The sequence below is a fragment of the Rissa tridactyla genome, chromosome Z (assembly GCF_028500815.1).
Source record: "Rissa tridactyla isolate bRisTri1 chromosome Z, bRisTri1.patW.cur.20221130, whole genome shotgun sequence".
NCBI lineage: Eukaryota > Metazoa > Chordata > Aves > Charadriiformes > Laridae > Rissa > Rissa tridactyla.
Window position 1 is genome coordinate 8,712,054 of NC_071497.1, and position 22,793 is coordinate 8,734,846.

At 39.2% G+C, this 22,793-nt stretch overlaps 1 protein-coding gene across 2 annotated transcripts in view; it reads right to left on the reverse strand.

Annotated features, from left to right (window-relative positions):
- Positions 1-22,793, reverse strand: part of ATG10 (autophagy related 10) — an 83,303-nt gene that overhangs the window by 6,349 nt on the left and 54,161 nt on the right. For both annotated transcript variants that reach the window (XM_054185559.1, XM_054185560.1), the window contains exon 5: positions 16,850-16,947. In XM_054185559.1, coding sequence (XP_054041534.1) covers positions 16,850-16,947 — 98 coding nt within the window. The remainder of the gene's footprint in view (positions 1-16,849; positions 16,948-22,793) is intronic.

Sequence of the window (22,793 nt, forward strand, 5' to 3'; positions counted from 1 at the left end):
TGAAAACTGAGCACTGTCCCTTATTTGTTCACCTCTAATCCAGGAAACTGAAGTTCATTATTACACAGCGCTGAAAGTCCACAGGCATGATGTCATGCAAAACAGATGTGTCTTGGAATTTTTCAATAAGCTTGCTGCGTGTATCTTTCTTACCCTAAATAAAAGGCATGAAACTGTAAGAATGCCACGCTGTTTATTCAAAACCTGAAAGACAGGAATATGTCACACACTGATAGGAAAAACACAAAAGCAGAAGAGGTTAAAGGAAATCCTGAGCCAAGACCCATTAAGTAGGAGCCTCTAAAAGGGAAAAAGGCTGAGGCAGGGAAGAAGAGCTCTTGAGCATCAGGGAAAACTCTGAGAGCATCGGATCTGATTTAGTCAAATCCTAAATTCCAAATCCTGTACATAATGGCATCCCCATGAGGCTTTAATGTATACTCCAGGTTAAACCACTGACACAGCAGCTCTGAGGAGGAAGTACCGGACAGCTGCCAATAAAAATGCAAGAGTTATCAAAGCCCTGAATGATTTCAGAATTGGTAACAGGCTACAGAGCGTTTTCATTGCCAGGTCACCAGTTCAGATTTGGCCCGGGCTGGCAGTAGCTAGAAATCATTACTGTACAGCAGCTGCATATGCACTTGTCAGGTTTCGCACAGTCAAAGTGCCATTAATTAGTGCCCTTGCTGGTAGTCACTGCAGACGAGTCCAGAACTGAAGATGGTGGTTTACCTCTCATTGCAGGGGCCTGTCCCTGTAGGTCAGCTCTGAAGTCAGGAAAGGCAGGAAAAACGCACCTCTGCTGCTCACGGCATGCCCTGAGAGAGAGGGGCTTTGTGTCTGCAGCACAACGAATCCCACATACTTCTTAAACACCATCAAAAGTGAGAGAATGAATGAAAGTTTGTGCTGCATCAGCTTCATGAGCATATTTACTACCTGCCGCAGTCATCTGGTGGAATGATGATATTCCATGTGCAGTGAAATGTACCCTGAGCAAAATATTACTGCAGCAATACTAGCCTTCAGCTAGCCTGATCCACAAGCCAGTTACATGAAAAATATAAAGTCCTACTGGGATTTCATGCAAAAAAAAAACCCAAAAAACACTTTAAATAGTATAAAAGAGTCTTCCCACTTTCAGTTTACAATTAATCTTTTTCCAATTGGTCATGTATCAATGCATTTTAGAGAGTAATGCGTAAGAGCTTCAAGTCAATTCTCACAATTACTCGCTGGCATTGTACAGCAAGAACCCATTTGCGGGTTGCCCACAACTCTTCTGGACAGTAATGCACTGACATACAGTTTATTTGAAATCAACAGCATTATTTTCTTGTATCTATCTATGATCTTGTATCTATCTATCTATGAGGCTGCTTCATAAGACCGCTCACTGGAGTGCATCATGCCTCTGCATGTCCCTCCGAGTCTGACCCAGCTTTCATGGGAAATAAAATTTTTACAGGTCACAACTAGCTCCATTGAATTTAAAAGCTCAAAATGTTGCTTCATTTATTTTCTGTAGAAGGACCTCTTTGCTAGGTGACTTCAAGAAAGGTTTGTAAGGATGTTCTGCACCCATTTCTGTAGCCGTTACCTCAGCTCCTCCCATACAAAACCATGCAAGAGATGGATGGGTGGAAGATGTGAAATGCTGCATTGGGTAGGCTGCAAATGAATGTGGTTTTGTTTAGGAATGGTACACAAGATTGAATCTGACTGAGCGCGGGCAACTCAGCTGTTTACTATTCGTTAGCTGCACAGCTATAAACATTGGTGCACAGGATGAGCTGCCTTGGTTGGGAGGTTAAACTGGTGAGCTTAAACCTCTTTCATTGAGGTTTATCTTAGAAAGTATGCCTGAGCCCTCGGCAACAACAACAAAAAAGGAACACCACAGGCTCCCAGAGGAGTGAAAAACATTTCGGTTGAGCATCAGCTTTCTCTATGTGGTGTAAGAAGGCCTCTTCCCATAAAGTCCATCAGGGACGTGAAGGGTTGATCAACTGTCCTTCACCTCTCCTGTCATCATTTACTAATGAAACTGGACCCATCACAGGGTCACCAAGAGTTAAGAGGCAACTTCATCCCCACTCCTGTGCACTGCCTACAGCACAGTGAAACTCTAATACACGAATCTGAACAGTGGCAAAGACTGAGTAGTTCCTAAGTACAGTTAAGTCTAAAACTTCTGTCAGATTGGATTATGTCATTTTATCAAGCAGTGCATATAGGAAATACTATCCATGTCAGATTTAAATTAAAAATAAACATTACTTCAGGTAACGGGTAATTGCCTGTAGGTATCTGTACTGTGCTCTGCTCTTCACTTCCCCAGCCAGCAGGTATTTTGTTGTCAGTACATCTCTTGTAACAGCACGATTTATTTTCTCTGTCATAACTGGAGCTCTTCCAGTAGTAATGACTTCTATTTTCTCCAGTGCTACATTAAACTGCCTTCAAGCATCCATCATAACATTTATGGTCTCTCCATTTATGATAGTGCAAGGGATTTGTGCCTGAAACTGCCTCTTCCCCAATCCAGTTTGCATGATGTTGCTTTGCAAAAATGAATTCATGCAGGGGTGTCAAAACTTTCATGCAGGATACGACCACCAAACACCACAGACAGGACCAATTCTTTTCAGACATTTTCCCAGCAGTGTTCACAATCCCAGTCATCAGGTCAGAAAAAGAAGGCAGGATTAATAGAATACATCCCCCACAATCTCTTCCATTTAGGGAAATGGAAAATACTGATGCAATGAATAAAGAAGTTGCATGCCCTTCCCTTTTTGCCAATTTTTGACCACACTTACTGAAACAAATGCCTGTTTTTAAGTAAAAATCCTTCACACATTATGATACTGTATTTTATGTTCTTGAATTCAGTGTATCCTCTTTTTCGTTCCTTATTTTTACATACATCAATAATAACTTGCTTGTTAATAAAATCCAACTTTCCTCATTCAGAAAGAAAGTAATAAAATTTTGCTCTTCACATGGACTGCATGTCCCACAACCAGAACAGGAACTGGGCAGCTGTGGAACTTAAACTGTGTTGAACTTGCAGTTAAAGGGATTACTTTATGCTTAAATTACACATGTGCTCAGGTTCACGCGTAGAAAGTGAGTAACATTTTTATGAATGAGGGCTAGGGAGACTCGAAGCCTGGACACTGAAGCCAGATGAGTACATGAGTGTTGTGTTTACAGGGACCAGTAACAGTGCTTGCAAAGGCAACAGGACAGCAACAGTTGTCACAATAAAAATGTTCCAAACTCCTCTCTCTCCCCTTCTCCTCGCAGAAGATTTTCCTCTAATAATGGAATTACTACAACAGAAACCCTATGGAATCACTATGTTGCAGACACAACGCTAAGGAACTATAATTACACAGGGAACTTTTATCATCCTGATAGAAGGTGTAGATCATAGTAATAAAGCAGTTGTTAGGATGCTAATTGTACAGGGCTTCTCCACCCTACTGACACAGGTCGCAACATTTCTATCACTATGGCCATTTCATAAAAATAATGTTTTAGTAATAGGATTGGCATTGGTTACAGAGAAATTAAAATTAAAAAAAAAAAATCAGAGAGGGCAAAATGGCTGTTGAAATAAATCTGCTTGCTGTAATAGCCATCAACTCCAAAAAAGCCTAAAAAAAAAAGTCATCAGCTCCAAAAAGCCATTTATCCTAGTGGACATGGGATACAGTTTATTACCTGGGACAGGTGACGTATTTATAGTCGCCTTGATTTCAATTTACAAGCAGAAGCCAAGCCATCCTACCGATATAACTGAGGAAAGTTTCTACAACTTTGCTGTAAAACCCAGAGAAGCGCTCCCACTGCTAAGCCCGCTGAAGATGAAACAACGTTCTTCTGCCTGTAACGCGTGCTGAAGAATGACTATCAAAGTGCAACTACTGCTCTTCTCCTGCATTTTCTTCGACAATCAAAATAAAGCTCCAACAGTACTGAGCAAGGGAAAACTTGAAGGGACCCTGCTGAAACAAAGAAGTGCAAACTAGACCAAAAAAGCACATTTCTGTCATTACTGAACTTCTTTTTGGAGGAGAAGGCTGCAGAGGGATTTTGGTTTATGCTCAAGCTCCTCTTTGCAGATGAGCAGTTGCAATTGCCCTGATGATTTAACGTATGTGCTCCCTGTGTATTTCAAAAGACACACCAACTAACTTTAGTGACAAGTTTTTATTAATACTTTTACTGCTACTAACCCCACACAGCCAACTAAGCTGGATCCTATCCTTCTTTCATCAAATATGAGGCCCAAGCTAAAAACAAACGACTAAGGTTTTTTTTTCTGAGGAAAACAGAGTTGCTTTGGCAGATCCTAGAACACATATGAGGACCCTTAACGCAGCCAGAATTTCTGTAAGATGAACCACACCTACCACTTTGTACTTATGGTTTCAAATCCATCACAGCCACAAAAGTGGAAATGCAGGTTCTGAAGGAACAAACACTTCACGGCACAAACTGCTCTTTTCGTAAAGGACGTCTTAAAGTCCTGCTAATGTCATTAAGCCTGGCAGATCACAGCCTGAATGCCGCCTCTTGACTACAGATTGCAGTAAAACCGTGTTTTCTTTCGGACAGAGCTCTGGCCCCCACGCTCCACGCACACACCACTTCTACACTGCTAACTTATTGCTGTGTATGTTGACAGCTGCGGCTTCTGCTGACTGTGACAGCTGAATATGTCTACAGTTCGATGCCACAAAAACATCAATCTTGCTCTGCCATTTTTAAAGCTATCAGAACTATCAGGGTGCATCCAAAACAGGAACAATACCTCTATCCACAATCTTTGAAGACAGCTTTACTTCTCCTGTACAATGTGCAGTGCAAGTCAGAAAGTCACAGAAAAAGCAAATTTGCCAGAAGTGCTTTCAAGAGTGGCACATAGAAATTGTTTTAAATCAGAAGTTGTACTTCAGTTTACTTTACATCTTCCTATTTTAGGTGTATTCAAAACATAAATATATTCTCCATATAGCGATTTCTATAACTAGGACAATGATAAAAACAGAGAAGACTGACACAAGATCTGGTGTGCATATGCGCTTTTTGTGCAGAGCTAACCTGTTAGCTAACCTGTTATTGTAATACTTGATACTACAGAATAAAAAACATAATAACTAGATGACCAAGACCTATTTCATATTTCATCCCCCAGGTCAGTTCATCTGCCTGATTCTAGAATATTAACAGTTTTGAGGGGGTGGTGATCCTGTTTTACAATTTATAATTTTATTATTTTTTGAAAAGTTATTAAATAACTTTTGAATATTGAATAACACAAAATCCTTGAAAGACATACCTAAGAGGTAATGGAGGACAAGCACAACGTTAGAGCCAATACTGCTGATATTTATATATCTGTATATTTATATATTTTCATATTTTATATATAGAATAAGGTTTGAATTACTGGTTTTAAGAAAAAGAGGAATCAAAGCACTAGGTGACGCCCAGACAAAACTATGTCTTTAAAGCTTAAACTTTTCACAGGCATGTAACTTGCGTTTAGGATTCTTTAAGAAAACTTTATAGTTAAAATTGGCAGGACCATAGTTATATTGTCAAGAAATGGCATCTCAACCATTTTCCTAAGAAAATAAACAGATGATTCTTCTTCCATGCTTGCCAAAATAAGATTAATTCAGTTGTCACCATTTCAGTTATGTAGCATATAGTCTTAATTAATTACTATTTAAAATCTGTTCTTAAGAGATTCATCTAAGGTGCAAAACTGCAATATACAACAAGCTGTGGAAGTACGGAAAAGATACTGGAGACAGATTTCCTACCCTGATTAAAAAATGGTAAGTTAAGAAAAAAAACCACACTGGCATTTGACAAATGTGCCCCAAAAGGGTTCATTTTATAATCCCAGGGACTCCTGGACAAAAAGATACTGGGAAGACAGATTTCATAAGACTTTTGAGTTTGAAATATTGTAACCAGCAAATGGATGGCATATATTCCTACCTCCTCTTTACTGTTTATCAAGAAGCTGGTATGACTGATAGCTATAACAGTCACAAGACAGACAATTACCACAAAGTAATGAATGGAAAGCAAATTTCTGCTGCAGCAGAGCAGCAGAACACTAATTTAACTATATCAAATATAAGGAGGCAATGACGTGCCCATGGAACTGTGACTCAACCCTCATTTTGAGTTCAGGCCAAAGGAAGACTTTCTTTGTTCCTCGTCTCTCCATATAGTGGCAGATGTCTGTGCTCCCCTCCTCCAGTCAAAGCATCTTATTATGATACTACCTATCATTTGAAATAACTTTTGTTGGACCAAGTACTCTGAATCACTATTGCACCTGTATACCCAATGTTCTTACGTGGACACTGTAGGACTGTCAATATTCTTGGTGATTCTCTTAGTGACAGACTCAACGTAAGGCTACAAACTTGCTACTGCCTGAAAGTCAGTTCTGTCACAAGTTTGCCCAAGGTACTTATGGATGCCTACATGCAGCATGGTGGAGTCAGAGGCTGAACAGGAATTAGCAACCACCACAACAGCAAAGGCTGGCATGACAAAGGTGGGCAACAGAAAACAACAAAAGGACACTGAAACTGTCTCCTGCAAGGCTAAAGTGCCCGTCTCAGGACTGTAGCTAAATGTTTTGATGAAACAGGTATTTGGAGTTTAGAAAAGACTTTGATCACATCAGTGTCCTGGTCAACACAGGCCTGAAACGCCAAGCTCTTCTGAGAGCATGGAAGAGCTACAGCTTATGGAAGTTTGAACCCACCATTTCTATAGGAGCCATAGCTCCCACCCTGTGGGTGGGTTTTGGGTGGTCTCTCTCCTTATTCTTGAAACAGGCTGCTATGCAGTCAGAAATACAATATATAAAAAGAGGAGCCAAAAAGGGACTCCAGTTGACTTTCAACTTTGAGGGCTCTCAGGTGGTCTTCTGAGCATTGGAGATTTTACGCAGCATCATAGACAAGTCTGACAAGATGGAGTAAATTCATGTCCTTGGATGAATTCACTTTCTTTTTTGAACCTCATGACTGCCATGAAAACCTAGGAAATGCCTGACTGGACTGGACCAATGGCCCATCTAGCAATGGATCCTGTCTCCAACAGCGGCAGTTGGAACAGCTATTTTGGGAGAACATGAGCCTGGACTTTTTCTGTGGTTCACTCACCTTGTACTGCTCCAGCATTTCTGCTGTATTAAGGGTGATGGAGGACACATTCCTGCCTGGTAATTTTGCATCCATTTATGGACAAGTGGTCTCATGAATTTGTCTAAATGCTTTTGAACTGCTGATACCATCTGCTTCCACAACTTGAGAGCACAGGTGCTTAGGCATAAATTGCTTTCTGTTAACACGGATACCTAACTTCCATTTAAATGGCAGTTATAATGTTTTTTTATTAAAAAAAAAAAAGGGCTTGGCCAAAAGCCCTTGCTGCAGAAAATAAAAAGGGAAATTGTTATGAAGTTTTCAACACCTTGTGACCATTCCAGTTGCCTCTGAAATGGAGCTGAATGTGTCATAATGGTATCCACTTCTTCCATATTGTGCAACCAATGTTGTTGTCTATTTTACAATTTTTCACAAGAACATTCAATAAGGGGGAATGTTCACTAGGCAGCTCCATTCCAGTACTGAATTGTTAGAGGTCATGGCAAGAGCAGAAGAGCAACCAACCTCTGCCTAGAAGGAGAAATGCCAGACCAGGGAGGGAACCCGCTATTACAACTTCTTCCACAACACCTCTACTTGGGAAGTTCTGTGGAAGCAAAGCCACTGCCAGAAAAATTATCTGTAAATGCAATGTGTAGCACTGAAACAGTTTTTCTACAGAAGATGAAAAGAATAAAGAGAGTCAATACTATTACATCATAATTCATTCAATTAATTACATATCTTGTGGAAAATCTCATCAAATCTTTGTTTCAGAATAACTGATCAACTCAAGTAACAACAGTACCAGGACTTGAAAGTCTACCCTGAATTGTGCCCCAGAAATTGGCAAGGATCCTCCTAGAGCTTTTTATCTCTACATGTAAATTATCCATTAAGCCTCTGTATTTGTTCTACATCATTTAGTATTAGTCCACTATTTGGTCTTTTCCTCCTATGAAATTAGTCGGACTAGGTTTATGTCCATAAAGTCTTAATGGGAAAAGAATGATTAAACTGTAGGGCAGCTACAGATTATTAATTAATGTTTAGCTTTAAAATAAAACCTACTTGCTAGCTTGTGCAATGCTACCACTTGGTTTAAATCACAGAAGTTCAATACATCACGGAAAATTTTAATCGGAAATAAATATCCACACAGCTTTCCCATTCTTAGATTTTTCCCTGTGAAACAGCTTTCCAATCCATACTGGTAAAACTCCCTTTCCTCAGGAAGTTGTACTAATAATTTTCCAAAAATATTATCAGGGGATCCATAGCAACTGTTGATATGACTCAAAATGATTTAAGAGCGATCTTAGCAACCTTCTGTTAAGATATACTGTATACAGCCTCCCCCACTTAGCAAAATCCCACAATATGGCAAGAAAGATTTGTATGTCTAAGAATAGCTACCTACACACATTTTTCAAGATGACTGAACCATAATGATTTAAATCTTCCCTACCACAGTTTCAGCAAGATGTGCCTCTACAACACTACATCAATGTGTTCTGTTCAGAGTTTTGAATCTTTCTCCTTTTTTAAATCAAACCATTAACATCCCTGACATTTTAGAAATAATGTTTATTGATTTTCCTGTTAACACTGCTATAAATTAAGTGATGTAATGGACAGGATTATTGAAGTACTATAAAGAATACATCTTCCAGATTCTTAACTACATATTGAAAAAGAGCAGACTCTAGATTAATACAGAAATAGTGCAGTTCTATGCTGTTATTTGGGTAGTTTAGGTTTGCTTGACTACTTTTGATATGACAGAATGGACATACAACAGAGATGGTATTACAACCACCTGCTAAGTATCAAACGACAGAAGAAAAACACCTCATTCAGATGAAATTGAGAAATAAGTGTTGCAAAAAAAACAGACGCAGGAGAATTCTTTATCACTTACTATTTTGAAACTTAAGACAGAGTTGCAAACTCATCCCTCTTTGTAGTAGAACTACTATTAGTAAATGGAAGCAGCTTTATTCATTGCAGGTGAGGACTCCAAAAAGTCTGACCAGTCTGAACAGTGTGACCCTGAAGGTGCATGAACAGCGCCGAAGGGAACCAGCAGAATCCCCTTCAGTCTTCACTTGGCTAGCATTGTTTTCAACAGTCCACATCTTTTTATTCTAAAGTGAGCCTTTAAGCTACGACTTGAAGCACTGCAGAGGATCTTTTAATAGACTATCACATGGACAACAATGATCTCCCATATTTAAGAATTTATTCAAGGTTCTAGAACAGCAGAAACACACCAGAGGAGAAATAAACTTTGAAAGAAAGTGTATTTGCAGAGATCGTTATTCATAAGTTAGACCATTAGGTTTATCTTTTCTGCATGCCATGAAGGAGAGGCTCATGAAAAAGAAGTTTTATGAGAAGATGGAGTGACAGAATAACACAATCAATGCTGCCACAGGAGACTTCTCATTCCTAAGAATCCTGAAGGTTTTTGCATCCTTCTGGAAGCAGAATTTCAGACTGGCAGAAGATCTGAGCTGATATCATCCTAAAGCTTAGATTTGCATTATCCTCAGAAACTGCTGCATTTACAGTCAGTACCAGAATGCTCTGAATGACTTTTTCTGGAGAGACAGCAAAGTGTTAAACGAGCAAAATGATGATTTATTGTTGGCAAATCCAGAACCAAGGTATCACACATGAAATGTGTCCACTCCTGTGTCTGCAGAAAGCGCCCTGCACACACACCCCTAAGTCACATTTTGGTAACAGAAGTAACTGTGTCTGAACAGTTTTGGTTAAAAATGGTGGGAGGGGGAGGGATGTACGGACACATGTGCTCTGTGACTTCCATAATCCTTCAGTGTCCTGACTCACAGATTAGTTTTTTAGACTACTTCTGCAGGACCTTCGAGTCACCAAGCTTTCATTCTTCTTTTATTGGGCAGTTTTTCAACTGTTGAGCCTCCTGTAATAATGCAATTCGATTTCTATCCTTGGATGTTTGATTTTACATTCCATCATCACTAAGCATTGATTAAGCCTTAGCACATATATTTGATTGTGTTTATGACTATGTTTTCTCAGGGGAAGGTCAGGCTTTATGACAACATCACACTGTTAAAAAGAAAATTTTTGGTGATACTTGGTACTGACTGTGATTGGGTTCACTCATCAGCTTTTAATATTCTCTTGCTAGTTTGCTTCTATGCAGGAAAATATAACTAAGACATGGACTTGCATAAGCGATAAGAATAAAAAATGCACTTGAGTACATACGTTCAAGGGCTTTTATCTAAAATTCATAAAGTTATTACTTAGCTTCATTGTAGGCTTAGAAATTCATGTTTTTCAGAGTGTTGCCTCTCCCCACAGGAAAAAAAAACCCACACCATTTCTGTTACTGGGCATGTGCATAAACTACATCTTGAAAAAGTGATCAGTTTATGGCCGATGCCCTGATATGACTCCCAGAGTATGTGTGTGACAGCAATGCAGGTAGCCCGTAGGTGTTCACGCCACATGCCTACCAAAGCAGGTCTTGCACAAACACACCAAAAAGGAAGACGAGTAGGCAGTTATACCTCCCCTTTACTCTACAAGCAAGTAGAGAACTCACCTGAGACACAAGAGACCCAGATTCACATTTCTTTTCTGCTAGATTTTATCTCTTGACCTCCTCGGAGAGCAGTTCACCGTTGACCTACATGGTATTCTGAGGTGGGAATGCTTCACTTCCCCTTGTTGTTCTACTTTTTATACACTTTTATAAATACAAATCAGGGCAAAGACAGGATGAAAATTTACTAGTGTCTTTACCCACTTTTTTCAATCTGATAAATAATCTACTATTCTTAAACAAGTTTCAGAAGGTGCCTGGGAAATAAATGGGTCTCAGTTTACCTTCCAATAAGTGCGTGTGTACATCAACAATCCAGTACCGTTTCACACTCTCCGCAAAAAACAATGACTCATGTGGATGCGGAGACTACACTACTGTCTTGGTCCTTGCTGCAGGTACTTTGAAATAGTTTCTGAGCACCCAGCCACACCAGGATGAAAACTCAGGCACTGCCACTGCCTATCCCATACCCATTCTAACAAAAAAGGGCTTCAGTCAAGACTGTCACCTCAGCAACTTTCCATAGAAAATCAGTTATCTTATCGCTGGAAAAATGTAAACATGGATGACTAGGACAGCTGAGCAACTCTGTTCATTGTTTTTTAATTTATATTTTTAAATAGTTCAATTATTATTTGAAAGTTTGGCCATTAGACATACAGTAAAACTTTCAAAGCAGCTTTACTGCTATATGCAATAATGCGTATAGCTTATACGAAGTGTGTATATAGTATCTGGGGAAGTTATTATGCTCTTAAATCTTCATGATTATCAGGCCATAATTTTGAAAAGCAGGTTTCTAAAACTTAAGAGGACAAAATCTAATATTCTCAGGTACTTATGACCTCTGTATTTCCAACTTTTACAGCAGGATCTAATACCACATAGTCTGAAGACAGAAGTTCTGACTATAACCATACAGTCACCTCCTGCTGCTTCACATCTCCCATTCATCTTGGTGGAAATTTCCAAAATGATAAAAGGCAAAATGTAGCCTTTACAGACTGAACTTTAGTTATCCCTGTCTTTTAAATTCCTGGTCGTTAAATCATGCACTACTATGTGGTAAAATATGTTCACTTTTATAATCAGAAAGATTTCTTCCCCTTTGTTTCATTTCTATTCTCTATTCTCTGTTGTGGAACGTTTTTCCTGTTCTTGTGTTTTTTTCCTTTAGGATTGTCTCATCATTTAGCATTCAACTATGGCACTTTGGACTGCTGCCAACTTAACTATGCCTCTGGTATATTACACCTGGATATTAATGTGGTGGATCTGCTGTTCAATTACACAAAGAAGGACAGTTATGTTTAAGCTGTTTTACACAATGCCACTATGTATTTACCTAAAACTGTGCTGGAGTTCTCTGCTCAGTATCAAAGTACATGAGAGAAAAAGACATGTCTCTCCTGCTGCCATCCATTACCACAATGCCTTACTTCATCATTCTTTTGTCTAGACTTTTCTTCCCATTTACTGTAACTTAACTTTCTTTTAGGAGGATATATTTGCCTGATTTTTTGGATAATGTGTCTTGTTTTTGTTTTCCACTATTACTTGAAACCTCTCCAGAACCTTAGCGTTATTTTTACATTCATCCTACTTGCCGCTTCCCGCAGTCTAACATATCTGTCTTTTTCTCCCCCCATCTTCCAAACACCTAGATCTCTTATTTGCTTTTATGGCTGCTATATAAGTGGCTTAACAAATACTTCTAAAAAGCAATGCAATCAGGAAAAACACCAGGGCTGGCAGCCTGAGGAGCCCGGAAGGTTACCCAGCATGGTGGTACGGGGGATGCAGGGCCGGGATTCCACCCTAAGTCAAGCTGAACGGGAAAATCTAACTGAGAACCAACAGAGGAAAGCTCTGTTTGTCTGCAGTTCAGGAAAGGCTACAAAGACTTGGAAGGGAGCTTCTTGTAAAGAGTACATTTCCAGCATCCATTAATTCAAAAAGGTGAAGAGGCATTCTTTTGTGTAGAATGTGTAGAGAGAAATAACTATCTTCAAAAGCACCCACCAAGTTACAAGCAAACTATTCAGGACACAGGCATGCGATTTCTGCAATTCCATTACTGACTCTTTGTAAAAAGAAGCTAAAATCACAGTTGGCAACAGTTCTGAAATGCAACAGTAATCCATAAATACTCCTTAATTTTCCTGTCGTTGCAGAATTAAGCTACTTCCAGCTCACACAGATCTTACCAGGTGTGCTAAATTGATGTCATTATAAGCCATCAGGAAATACCCACAGAGACCTGTAGCAACATTTAGAAGTTTTGTTAAACAGCTGTGTGTTATAATTGATTTGTATTATTTAAAACAGCTAAAGCAAGTTACCGACGGATGTAGAAAGGGATGACTGAAGACTCCAGGGAGATTTAACTCAGAAGAAAGCCAATCATAGGAACTTCATTTGAGCATTTTAAGATTATTACTAGAGGAAGTGCAATTAAATCATCACCATTTATCAATTATCATTATAAAATACTGTGCAACCTTATCATGTTAATTTATTTATGAGAAGGTAACTAGTTGACTTCTGCTTTTTGCAACAAAAATAATATAGTCAGTAAAAATATTTGAAGATGCTTTCTCTGAAAATGAGTGTGACTTTCCACAATACTCAGAACTAACTAAAAAAGTTCAAATGTTACATAAAATTACATTTTGCCAAAAAGCTAAATTCCTTGGAGCTTAGGCAGTGTCTCAGTTCCTGATCTCAGATATATTTTACCATATAGAGTATTAGTCAAAATACAGTTGTATCAAAAATGTGCACAGGCATGGAACCCATATTTCATAAAATACATGGACTATAAGTCCCAAACGATTATTGTAAGATCGTGGCGTTGGGAGAAAAAAAGACAGTATGATTTTCTTTTTCTAATCTGCCAACTATTGAATGAAAGTGCAAAATCAGCCCTAGTTAAAAATTCTGTAGCATTATGTGTGGAGAGCGGTAAACTCAATTTTTCTTCCCAGTGGTGGATTGCTTGTAGAATTTAAAATTTGTATCTGTTTTGGAGCAAAATCCTAAAGCTTTTGTCTCTGTCGTTCACGTGTACTGAGAGTTCAAGCCTGATTTGGTGAGTTTGCCCAGTGACTTGCATTATACGATCTGTGTCCCTGCAGGCAAAGCCTAACCCACATAACAAAATGGGTCAGCAGAAAAGCAGAAAAAGAGAAAACTCTGTATTTCAATTCAGAACCCTGATTCATTTGAGGTGGAAAAATACTCTTCTTCTTATAGACCTAACTCTTGCTTTGATCTGAGGCTTACAGGCTAGTGCTTACAGGATGTTTTTATTATCTTTCATAATTCCTTTGAGAATACTCTGATTTTTACTGCTGTTTTATAGTTGGACTGGCATATGCCTCTCTCAGTTTACAAGGGGAAGTGTTTGTTGCATCATTGGTTGCTGGCACTGAAAATACGATAGTGTTGATGCTGCTAATTGTACTGGTGCTTTCCTCTGCCCTGATTCTGCTCCAGAGATGTACGTGTCCACAAGCCATGCATTCCTTTGTCTTCTCATCGTTTGACTGAATGACCATAAGCAAATGCACCCTCACTGCCTGGTGCCTTTCTGCTTTCATCTAAAATTAAAACTGTAGACCTCTTAAAGCTGCGTTCCCAGAGGCTCTCTCTCACAGCCATGTGGGAAAGTGCATTTCCAACCCAGGAATGCAGCTGGGGCCTTTGGACCAAGTTCAATACCGAGGTAAAGCAGGCTAACCTCCCTGAAGCCAGTGGAATTCAACGGCATTGAGACACAAGTACACAGTGTTCTGGGAGAAGGCGTACATACAAATGGTGTAGAAAAAAAAGGTAAAGTAATCCCAAATTACGTAGTGGGATTGCTGGAAAATCTTAACTTCTCTGGCTTCTGCTACCTGCCAGCAGTTCCAGTTCTGTGCTATCAGCCTGAGGTACAGCATATATTACTCTAGGATAAGCAGCTTGACTTAGTTTGTAATCTCCTTACTTAATGGAAAGTCACCTTGATGTTCTGTTCAATAGTATTCTGCTGCTATAACATTGCCAATTTCTCCAAAATGTTTTTCCTTACATCTTAGTTTGTGCTCGTCACTGGACCCACATTGGCTGAACCGCCTTTGGAGAGGTGTCACAGAGACAACGGGTTCATCATTCCACACGTTTTACCACATATAAAACCTGTTTCTGCAAGCCTTTGTGTGCATGTACCTTACGCACATCTCTAGTTATTAGATGCAGGACAGTTTTACTTTACTGCTCCTTTAGAGGCAAAAATAATGTCTGTGTGGGAGTGACCAGGTTTTCCTTTTGGCCTGCACCACTCTGATTTTACACGTTCCAAACATACTGTTTACGCTTTATTCTCAGTAGTATTGCATTACGATTTATTACCTATAGAGAGCTGTAGGTTCTTGCAGTGCTTTGCAGATGAATAGAAAGAGACTGCTTTCTACAGAGGAGCTTGAACACGGCATGAGGCCACAGCATAGTCTGAGCATAGAGAAGGCCACCACCTCTGGAGCACACGTAGCAGATGGTCCTGGACATTTTTGCAGGTGGGAATATAAACTATCCACAAGCCAGAACAGCTCAGCTGGGAAATACCAGAGATGTCAGCCCTAAAGGATACCTAGCATCTGACCACGGGGTTACTGGTCAACGTCTACTGGGAACGGAAGAAGGTGGATGGAGTGAAGGCAAAGTTAATCGCATCCTCTGCCTCTCTATGCAGAAACAGTTATGATTTAGCTACAAATCTGAAACTTCAGCTTTAAATTATAAAACTTTACTGAGAAATCTGAACTGCAATACTTTCTTGTGCAGAAAATCACTTATCTGCTACCATATTACATTATTTTATTAAAACCTTTTTTCATCTTCATTCTGCAGTAAACAAGTCAGGTAATACTTTATGTAAAAGCGTGTATTACAAGAATCTGCAAACTCACAACCAGAATTCAGACATACAGAGCAAACATCAGAAAACCAATGCTTGTTAAGTTCTCAGGGAGCTATTATAATATAAATAACAGTCCGTGGCTGCAAAAACATGAATGCTGCTTGTGTTCCCATGATTGAGTACCATCTACAAATAGGCATGCTGTAATTAAATTGTATTAGTTGAATTAAGGAAACACCTGTAGAACTCAATTGAGGTTACATCCCTGTTGTGCCAGCTGCTGTGGTAAGAGACCTATGTACCTGGAAACAGCTAAAATCAAAAAGTCAAGGAAGGAAAGGGGAGGAAGAAAGGACACATTAATGTCTTTGTCTGATGATAAAAAATTCACACCTGGAGAGTTTCCATTCTTTGTCCAAACTTGCAGTGGAGCCCTGGAGCTGAGGGAATAAACCAGAGCCACCAACTCTGCTCTGAACTGTACCTCGCTCTTCCATGAACAAGTGTGACCGTTTTCAAGAGAGCCATCATCACAAGTCTGGGAATGGTTGCTGAAATGATCTGGTGACTTTAAAACCACTTAAATAAAAGTGGCTTGAATAGCTCTAAAAAAAGGCGGTGATATCACAGTTTACTAATCTGCTTCCTCTTCTAAAACGTGGCATTCATTAACTACTGATTCTTAAGGACATTAGTCAGCAATAACATTATTTGATTGAGAGACCAATATTCTCTCCTTCAATCCTAAGGATTGCAAGTCTATTTAAAATTGAAAATTACACAGTCTTTTTCAGTAATTTGATTAATAGACAATCTGTGAAATGTTACCCTCATATATTTTACTTACATAAATAAGTCTACTTTTGTATTTACCCAAACCCACGATTACTCAGAATTTGCTTGAAGTTTTCAGGATTGGCTTGAAAAAGTATTTTAAAAGAAAGATACTGTCACGTTAAATCTTACATTGTGAACAGCCATATATTCCTCAAAATCCAGGACTAAAACTATTGTTGGTAACTGGCTCAGCACAACCTCAGTTAGACTTTTGTCTATTTTACTTGTATCCAGGAGGGGAATAAGGCCATGGAGGATTCAGGCATATATTGCATTCATTAATTTTGTAAAGGACCAGTGGTTTCTCACCTGCTGTGTAATAGTGTCCCACGGCCCCTCCAGCAGACGAGCCTGGTAGCATGCATGAACACTTTTCCATATTTCATCCAGAGTTAAAGGTCTTCCATCTGTGAGGGGGGGAAACAACCACCCACAGTCAAAGCTCTTAAACATGCTGTATCTTTAATACTGAATAGCAAAAGTAAATCTGAAAATACTGATTATTTGGAAGCAGATGGAAAAAATAATAGCAAAACGTGACTGAGCCCCTTCTGGCCCCATAACTCCAAAGGAGCATTGCTCAAATCCTGACTGAAGGTGCATATAAAACTATCCTAAATTCCCTGTTCACCTGTATTCTGTCACCTGAGTTTCTGGTTGTAAGGTGTGAAGTTAAACTGATTTTGTAAAACAATGCTTGGATAAAATAAATTTAAAACCACAAAATAATATAATGAACAGTTATCTCAAGTAAATACACGCAATTCATAGTGAAAGGGCAGAAAAAAATCTAAGGAATTCTGCACACAAAATTTTACTGGATTTTGTTAACCTGCATGCCGATAATTTGTTCTTGAGCTGCATTTATATACCATTGTTGCATCAGGTTTTTAGTTGTGATGTTAGAATTATGCCAAGATATTAGTGTCTACCACTTAGAAAATAAGCATGTCAGTTTTTCCTGAATATTTGATTTTGGCAAACAGCAACAGAATATTTTGATATACTTTCAATAAGTAGCTTCATCTTGGCATTTATTAGGTGTCAGAAACCATTATCCTGTAATAAATAGCTTTATTCTACTGACAGTTTCATGTCTGTAAAATGAACAAGATTTATTCACCCAATTAACATTTGAATGCCATGTTTAGATATAAGTTAAAACCAGCTGCCTACAGCCTCTGTTTTATCTTATTTTCTGCACATATTTATAAAAAAAGCACTGAGTTTATATAAGCACCATATAGAAGAAGCATGTGGCAAATATAGCGTCTGAGAGGGTAACAGCATATTAACTAGCTATACCATGCCATCCTCATGAATGTGAGACTTGTTAGACCGTCCTGCTCTCTGTCTTATGATGGCAGATACAAGACCTGTGCTGGAGACGGTCTAACATTTGCTAAGAAATTTGTTACAAGAGCCTAGGTTAACTTTAGAAGGATGTATTTATGCTCAGATCATCTGTGTGCAGGTAGTACAAGATGCCATGCTTACTTGCAATTTTCTGTTTTCTATTCAACCTGCAAAGACAATCCAGAGAATGTCCAAATGTAAAATCTAGAACACATGTTCTAATGCAAAATTCGATTTGCCACTCTAGATTTTGTTCTGTACACCTTTCTTTGTATCTGTGAATTTTTGTAGCAACACTTGAGCAAATTCAGACTGTAGACATGGAATGGATTACTCTGACTCTAACCATTAATCTCATTTACAGAAACGATCAAATATTATTGAAGCATTAATCATATTATAGTTAAAATTGAGTTTTGCCTTTACCTCATGGATTTTATTACTTCATGTATGAGAAGCAGTATATGTTCCATCATATATCAGTATAGATTTATTTTCATTTCATGGAAAAATACAAAAACATCCAAACTGAAAGTTTCACTTCACATTAGAGTGAGATCACAGACAGTAAAATACTTAAATAGTTAATATAGAGTAATTGCAATATTTCATATAGGAACAAAAAAATGATCTGGGCATTCTGATTATATATTGATTATATATACTTATTAACTTATATATTGAAATATGCTTGGATTTAAATTTCCCTAGATTTTGAATTTTCTGCTCTATTTTAATATATTTCACTAAGCTTTAAATGAGTTTGAATTAAGAGTGTTTTTTAAACCAAGTAAGCTTTTATACCTGCTCCCAAATATTGTGTTCCTGTAAACTCTTATTTAAGTGACTAGCTCAGAAGACAGGAAGCCATATGCAGCAGGAAAGAATAAGTTATCAATACTTAAAATGGATGTGAGGTTCAGCTAGCCAGGTTAGCTGGGAACTGCAAGACCCTTGCAAAAGGAGAGGAGGGCAGATGGGCAGTTTCCCCATCGTCTTCTGTGGGGCGAAGACCTGAAAGTCTATTGAAAGAGTCTCCTCTCTCAACAAAACAAAATTAAAATAAAATAAAACAAAACAACTATACTTAAAATGACTGACAGAAGGACCCACTTTAGGTAATCTGGCTGGAGGTGTGTTTTGTACTTTAAAACTCCTCCGTTTGTGTGGTCATCTGCTTAGGATGATATAACAGAATCCATTTTATTCATGAGCTCTCATATTTGCACAAAACACATCTGTATTCCTCGGGCACTTTTAGACCCCCTTTTTCTGGGGCTGCCACCACACGCATGTTTAGCAGCCCTGTTACACATTCCTGCAACCCACTGAGACCTCCAACAACCAGCTGGGCTGACAGAGCAGTCCATAATTGTTGCTGCTAGCAACAAGGGGCCACTGTGGCACCTGCTGAGCCAGGAAGCCTCTCCGCTTCTTGCCTCACTCTTTCCTGTGATGGAGCCGAACTCAAAAAGTTCAGACAGAAAAAGAAGGCAACAGCAGCACCAAGCCGAGAGAACTGGCAGGAGAGGAACGCAGAGGTTTCAGATGCACCCAGCAGTGCGTTTACTCACCATCCACCCAGGAGGACATGGCTGCTGAGGTGCTTGCAAGCTTGTCCCAAGTCTTACCCCAAGTCTAGCTGGGAGCGGGTGTGCAGACAGAAGTGGAAGTTTGGGTTATATGTACATTTTGTATCATTCACCTGATTTAAACAATCACAGAGAGCAAAAGGAAACAGCTGCTTGTGGGTCATGTCAGGTTTACTGTACATCTCTCTGAAGCTCCATGTGTGTAATGCCACCAGTCTGGCACACGACACAGCATCAGCTCATCAGTACTAACCCAGGCTCTTGGAAATGCAGACTCTGAAACAATAAACTTGACATCTACCCAGCCAAGAAAGGCCAAAAGAGCCTGGGAAGTGACCAACTAAGATTTTTGTTGAGAGAAAGGAGATAAGGGATGGGAGTCAAGAACTCGTAAGTATGGGTTCTGTCCCTCCCATTAACTATGGGCTTGAGTCAACTAGTTCATCTGCCTTAACAATCAGGCAAGAACAACTACAGCCTTTCTATCACAAACCCAAACTTTTATTATTTAAACTGTGTAGACTATAAGAAACATTTCTGAGAAAAGCTTCTTGATGGTCCATTTGGGGTTAACTCCTTTATGTCACCACAAATAAGAAACAGTTAAAAAGCACATGGCTGAGTGCCCTCTCATAGCAGCAAGGTGTGTCATTAAGATGACATATGAGTTGCAGCTCCCAGCCGACTTGGCACCTTAACTTCTGCAAAGAGCAGAAATTCTTTAGGCATACACATTTTATGTACATTTTCAAAGAAAAATTTCAGGCTTCCCATCTTGTTGTATTTTGTTTTCTTGATACGGACTGAGAGCTTTTAATAATTTCTTTGATTTCTAATTAAAGGTTATTTAACACTTCTGGTGAAATGGTGCACAAATTGTTTTGAGGCTTCATTCTGGCATACTTTCCAAAGAAATATTAGGTTTTTGTACTCTTAAGAAACCACTGCTACAAAAGAAAAAACACCCTTACAGCTTAGGAGAATATTTGATTATACAAACTATTCAATTTTATTTATGTCCAAAGCCATGATAAAACCAGTTCCGACAGGACATGGTCTTAAGAGGAGGTATTTTTCTGAGAAAGGACATAGTGGTTACATGCTTTTGAGTTCAGGGAGTAAGTCTATATTCCGGAAAGCACATCAGTCAGGCCCAGTACGGTTATGAATACAGAAATTCATGCCTTCAGGGTTGGAGGAAGTTACATTATCTTATAAGCTCCCTCTCTCTAACCACTGATTAGCATGGTTTTTATTGGCAGGGATCTATCTGCATGTCAGAGAGCTAGACATATTTTGAGCAGGTCAACTTGAAAATCCCATTCCTTCTCTCTTTTCTAGAAGAGTTAGGCTGCAGTCCTTATTGACTCCCATTAGTTCTGCTCTTTCTTTTCAGTGCTTAGCCAGCATTCATGATTCCTCCTCTACCTTTGTAGGAAAAATAAGAAGCAAAGTGTGCAGTAAGCCATCATTTTCTTAACATACAGAGTGATTCCTGAAAGATGCCCTTGTCCACCTGTGACTATGTTGCTGCTACCTCACCGTCGGTGCAAGAGGTTTTTGAATGTATGGATTTAGATGACTACAGTTCAGGAAAAGACCAAAAGTTCCTTGACATCTTAAAGACTAAGAAAAGGGGAAAACACTCTGCTGATTAAAGAAAGCTTACTGGACCTAGCCCAGCCCATCTGGCTGATGCCAGCATTGAAGGGGAAGGCTAATTGCCTATACCATCTGTCTCTAAGAGGGCTAATTGCTGACATCAGATACCAGCAGGGCTTCATGCATTTCTTCAGCTACCTATTTGGTAATTGCAAAAGCCAGAGAAAGGAAGAAGGGCTCCCATTTCTGAAAGGTATGGCATGCGTAAGACTGATTTTGGGGAAAGGACATCTAGTTCTCTGAGACTCTGAGGTATGGAGGACCACTGCCTCAAGCTCCTGACACAGACTAAGACTTCAGTAGGTCTGAATTTAGGAATATATGCCACATGGGGAGTATCATGAGGTAGTGAAAAATGTTTCTTACGTGTATAAATATAGCCTAAAAATATCTTCTTGTACCCTATAATGTTCCCAAACATCTTTCCAGACATAGTCATCACACTTAATCATTATAAATACAATGAAGTATTTGTCCTTTCACAGAACAAGATCTTCCCTGTACATCTATCCCCAGAGACTACCAAAAACCTTTGATGTCTCTCAAAATGTTTTAGGCCTGTTGCAATTAAGATTTCAAAACCTTACCTTGTACTACCTTACGTATCAAACTTCATCTCACGAAAAAAAGAGGTCTGAAGATGACTTCCATAAAATAAGTTATTTCATACAAATTAGACAGCAGCAAGGATAGGGATACAATGCAACTTTTGTCCTTCTGCAGGAATAACTGATCTGTACTGTTTGAGCAAAATTGCTAGCACAGAGGAATGAAAACTGGGTGTCTTCACTGACACAAGCTCCTGAAGATGCCAACCACACTCAAGATGACAGCAAAATCTCCCCAGCAACTCTCCTGGAACCTCCTTTTCCTAGGAGGGACTATGAGAGATCCAATGAATGAAAACTGGACTCACATACGATGGAAGAAAGGCAGGATTTAACTGTTCTAGATTTAAAGAGCAGAGATTTGGACAGGCTGGCACCAGTTGCTATTATAACACAGAAAGTGAGGAAGTGAATATTGCAAAACAAGCAGAACTACTTAGGTAGGTCGAACAGAAGAATTATTATTTCCTAGGCAGGCCTCGAGGTGTAATGGCCACTTAACATACTGCCAGAGAGGAAGCAGAGTTTTGAATTCAAAGTCTGTGCCCTGCTGCTGGGGAAGACAAGATGGGGCAGGGCGGTGGAAACACTGGAAGGATTATAGCTCACCTTCGCCTCCTGCAACAAGCTCTAATTAACATGAGGATCAGTATGGACAGGATTCAAGGGAAACCATGAACAGCTCACAAGAGACTTGTGAGGAACCAATTCTGTTACTTAATCTACAAATAATGGTAGGAATTTAGACTGGGAAATTGATGTGGGTCTCAGAAGATTCTTCCCTGATTATTTCAGATGAGGAATGCGGTGAATATTACTAGTTGTCTGAGAAACAAGGTGAGGAGCTTATCACATGAAGACTATTACCTGAAAGGAAAAAAATCAGGGCATTACCAAGAGTTTTCCTCATGCCAGGTTCAAGACAAGACAAAAGAAGCTTTGCTCAGATATCTCAAGTGATTGTGAGTGACTGTCATCTGCACATTCCTGAAAACCCCATGCTGGGACCCTCAGATACAGACACAGTGCAGCATA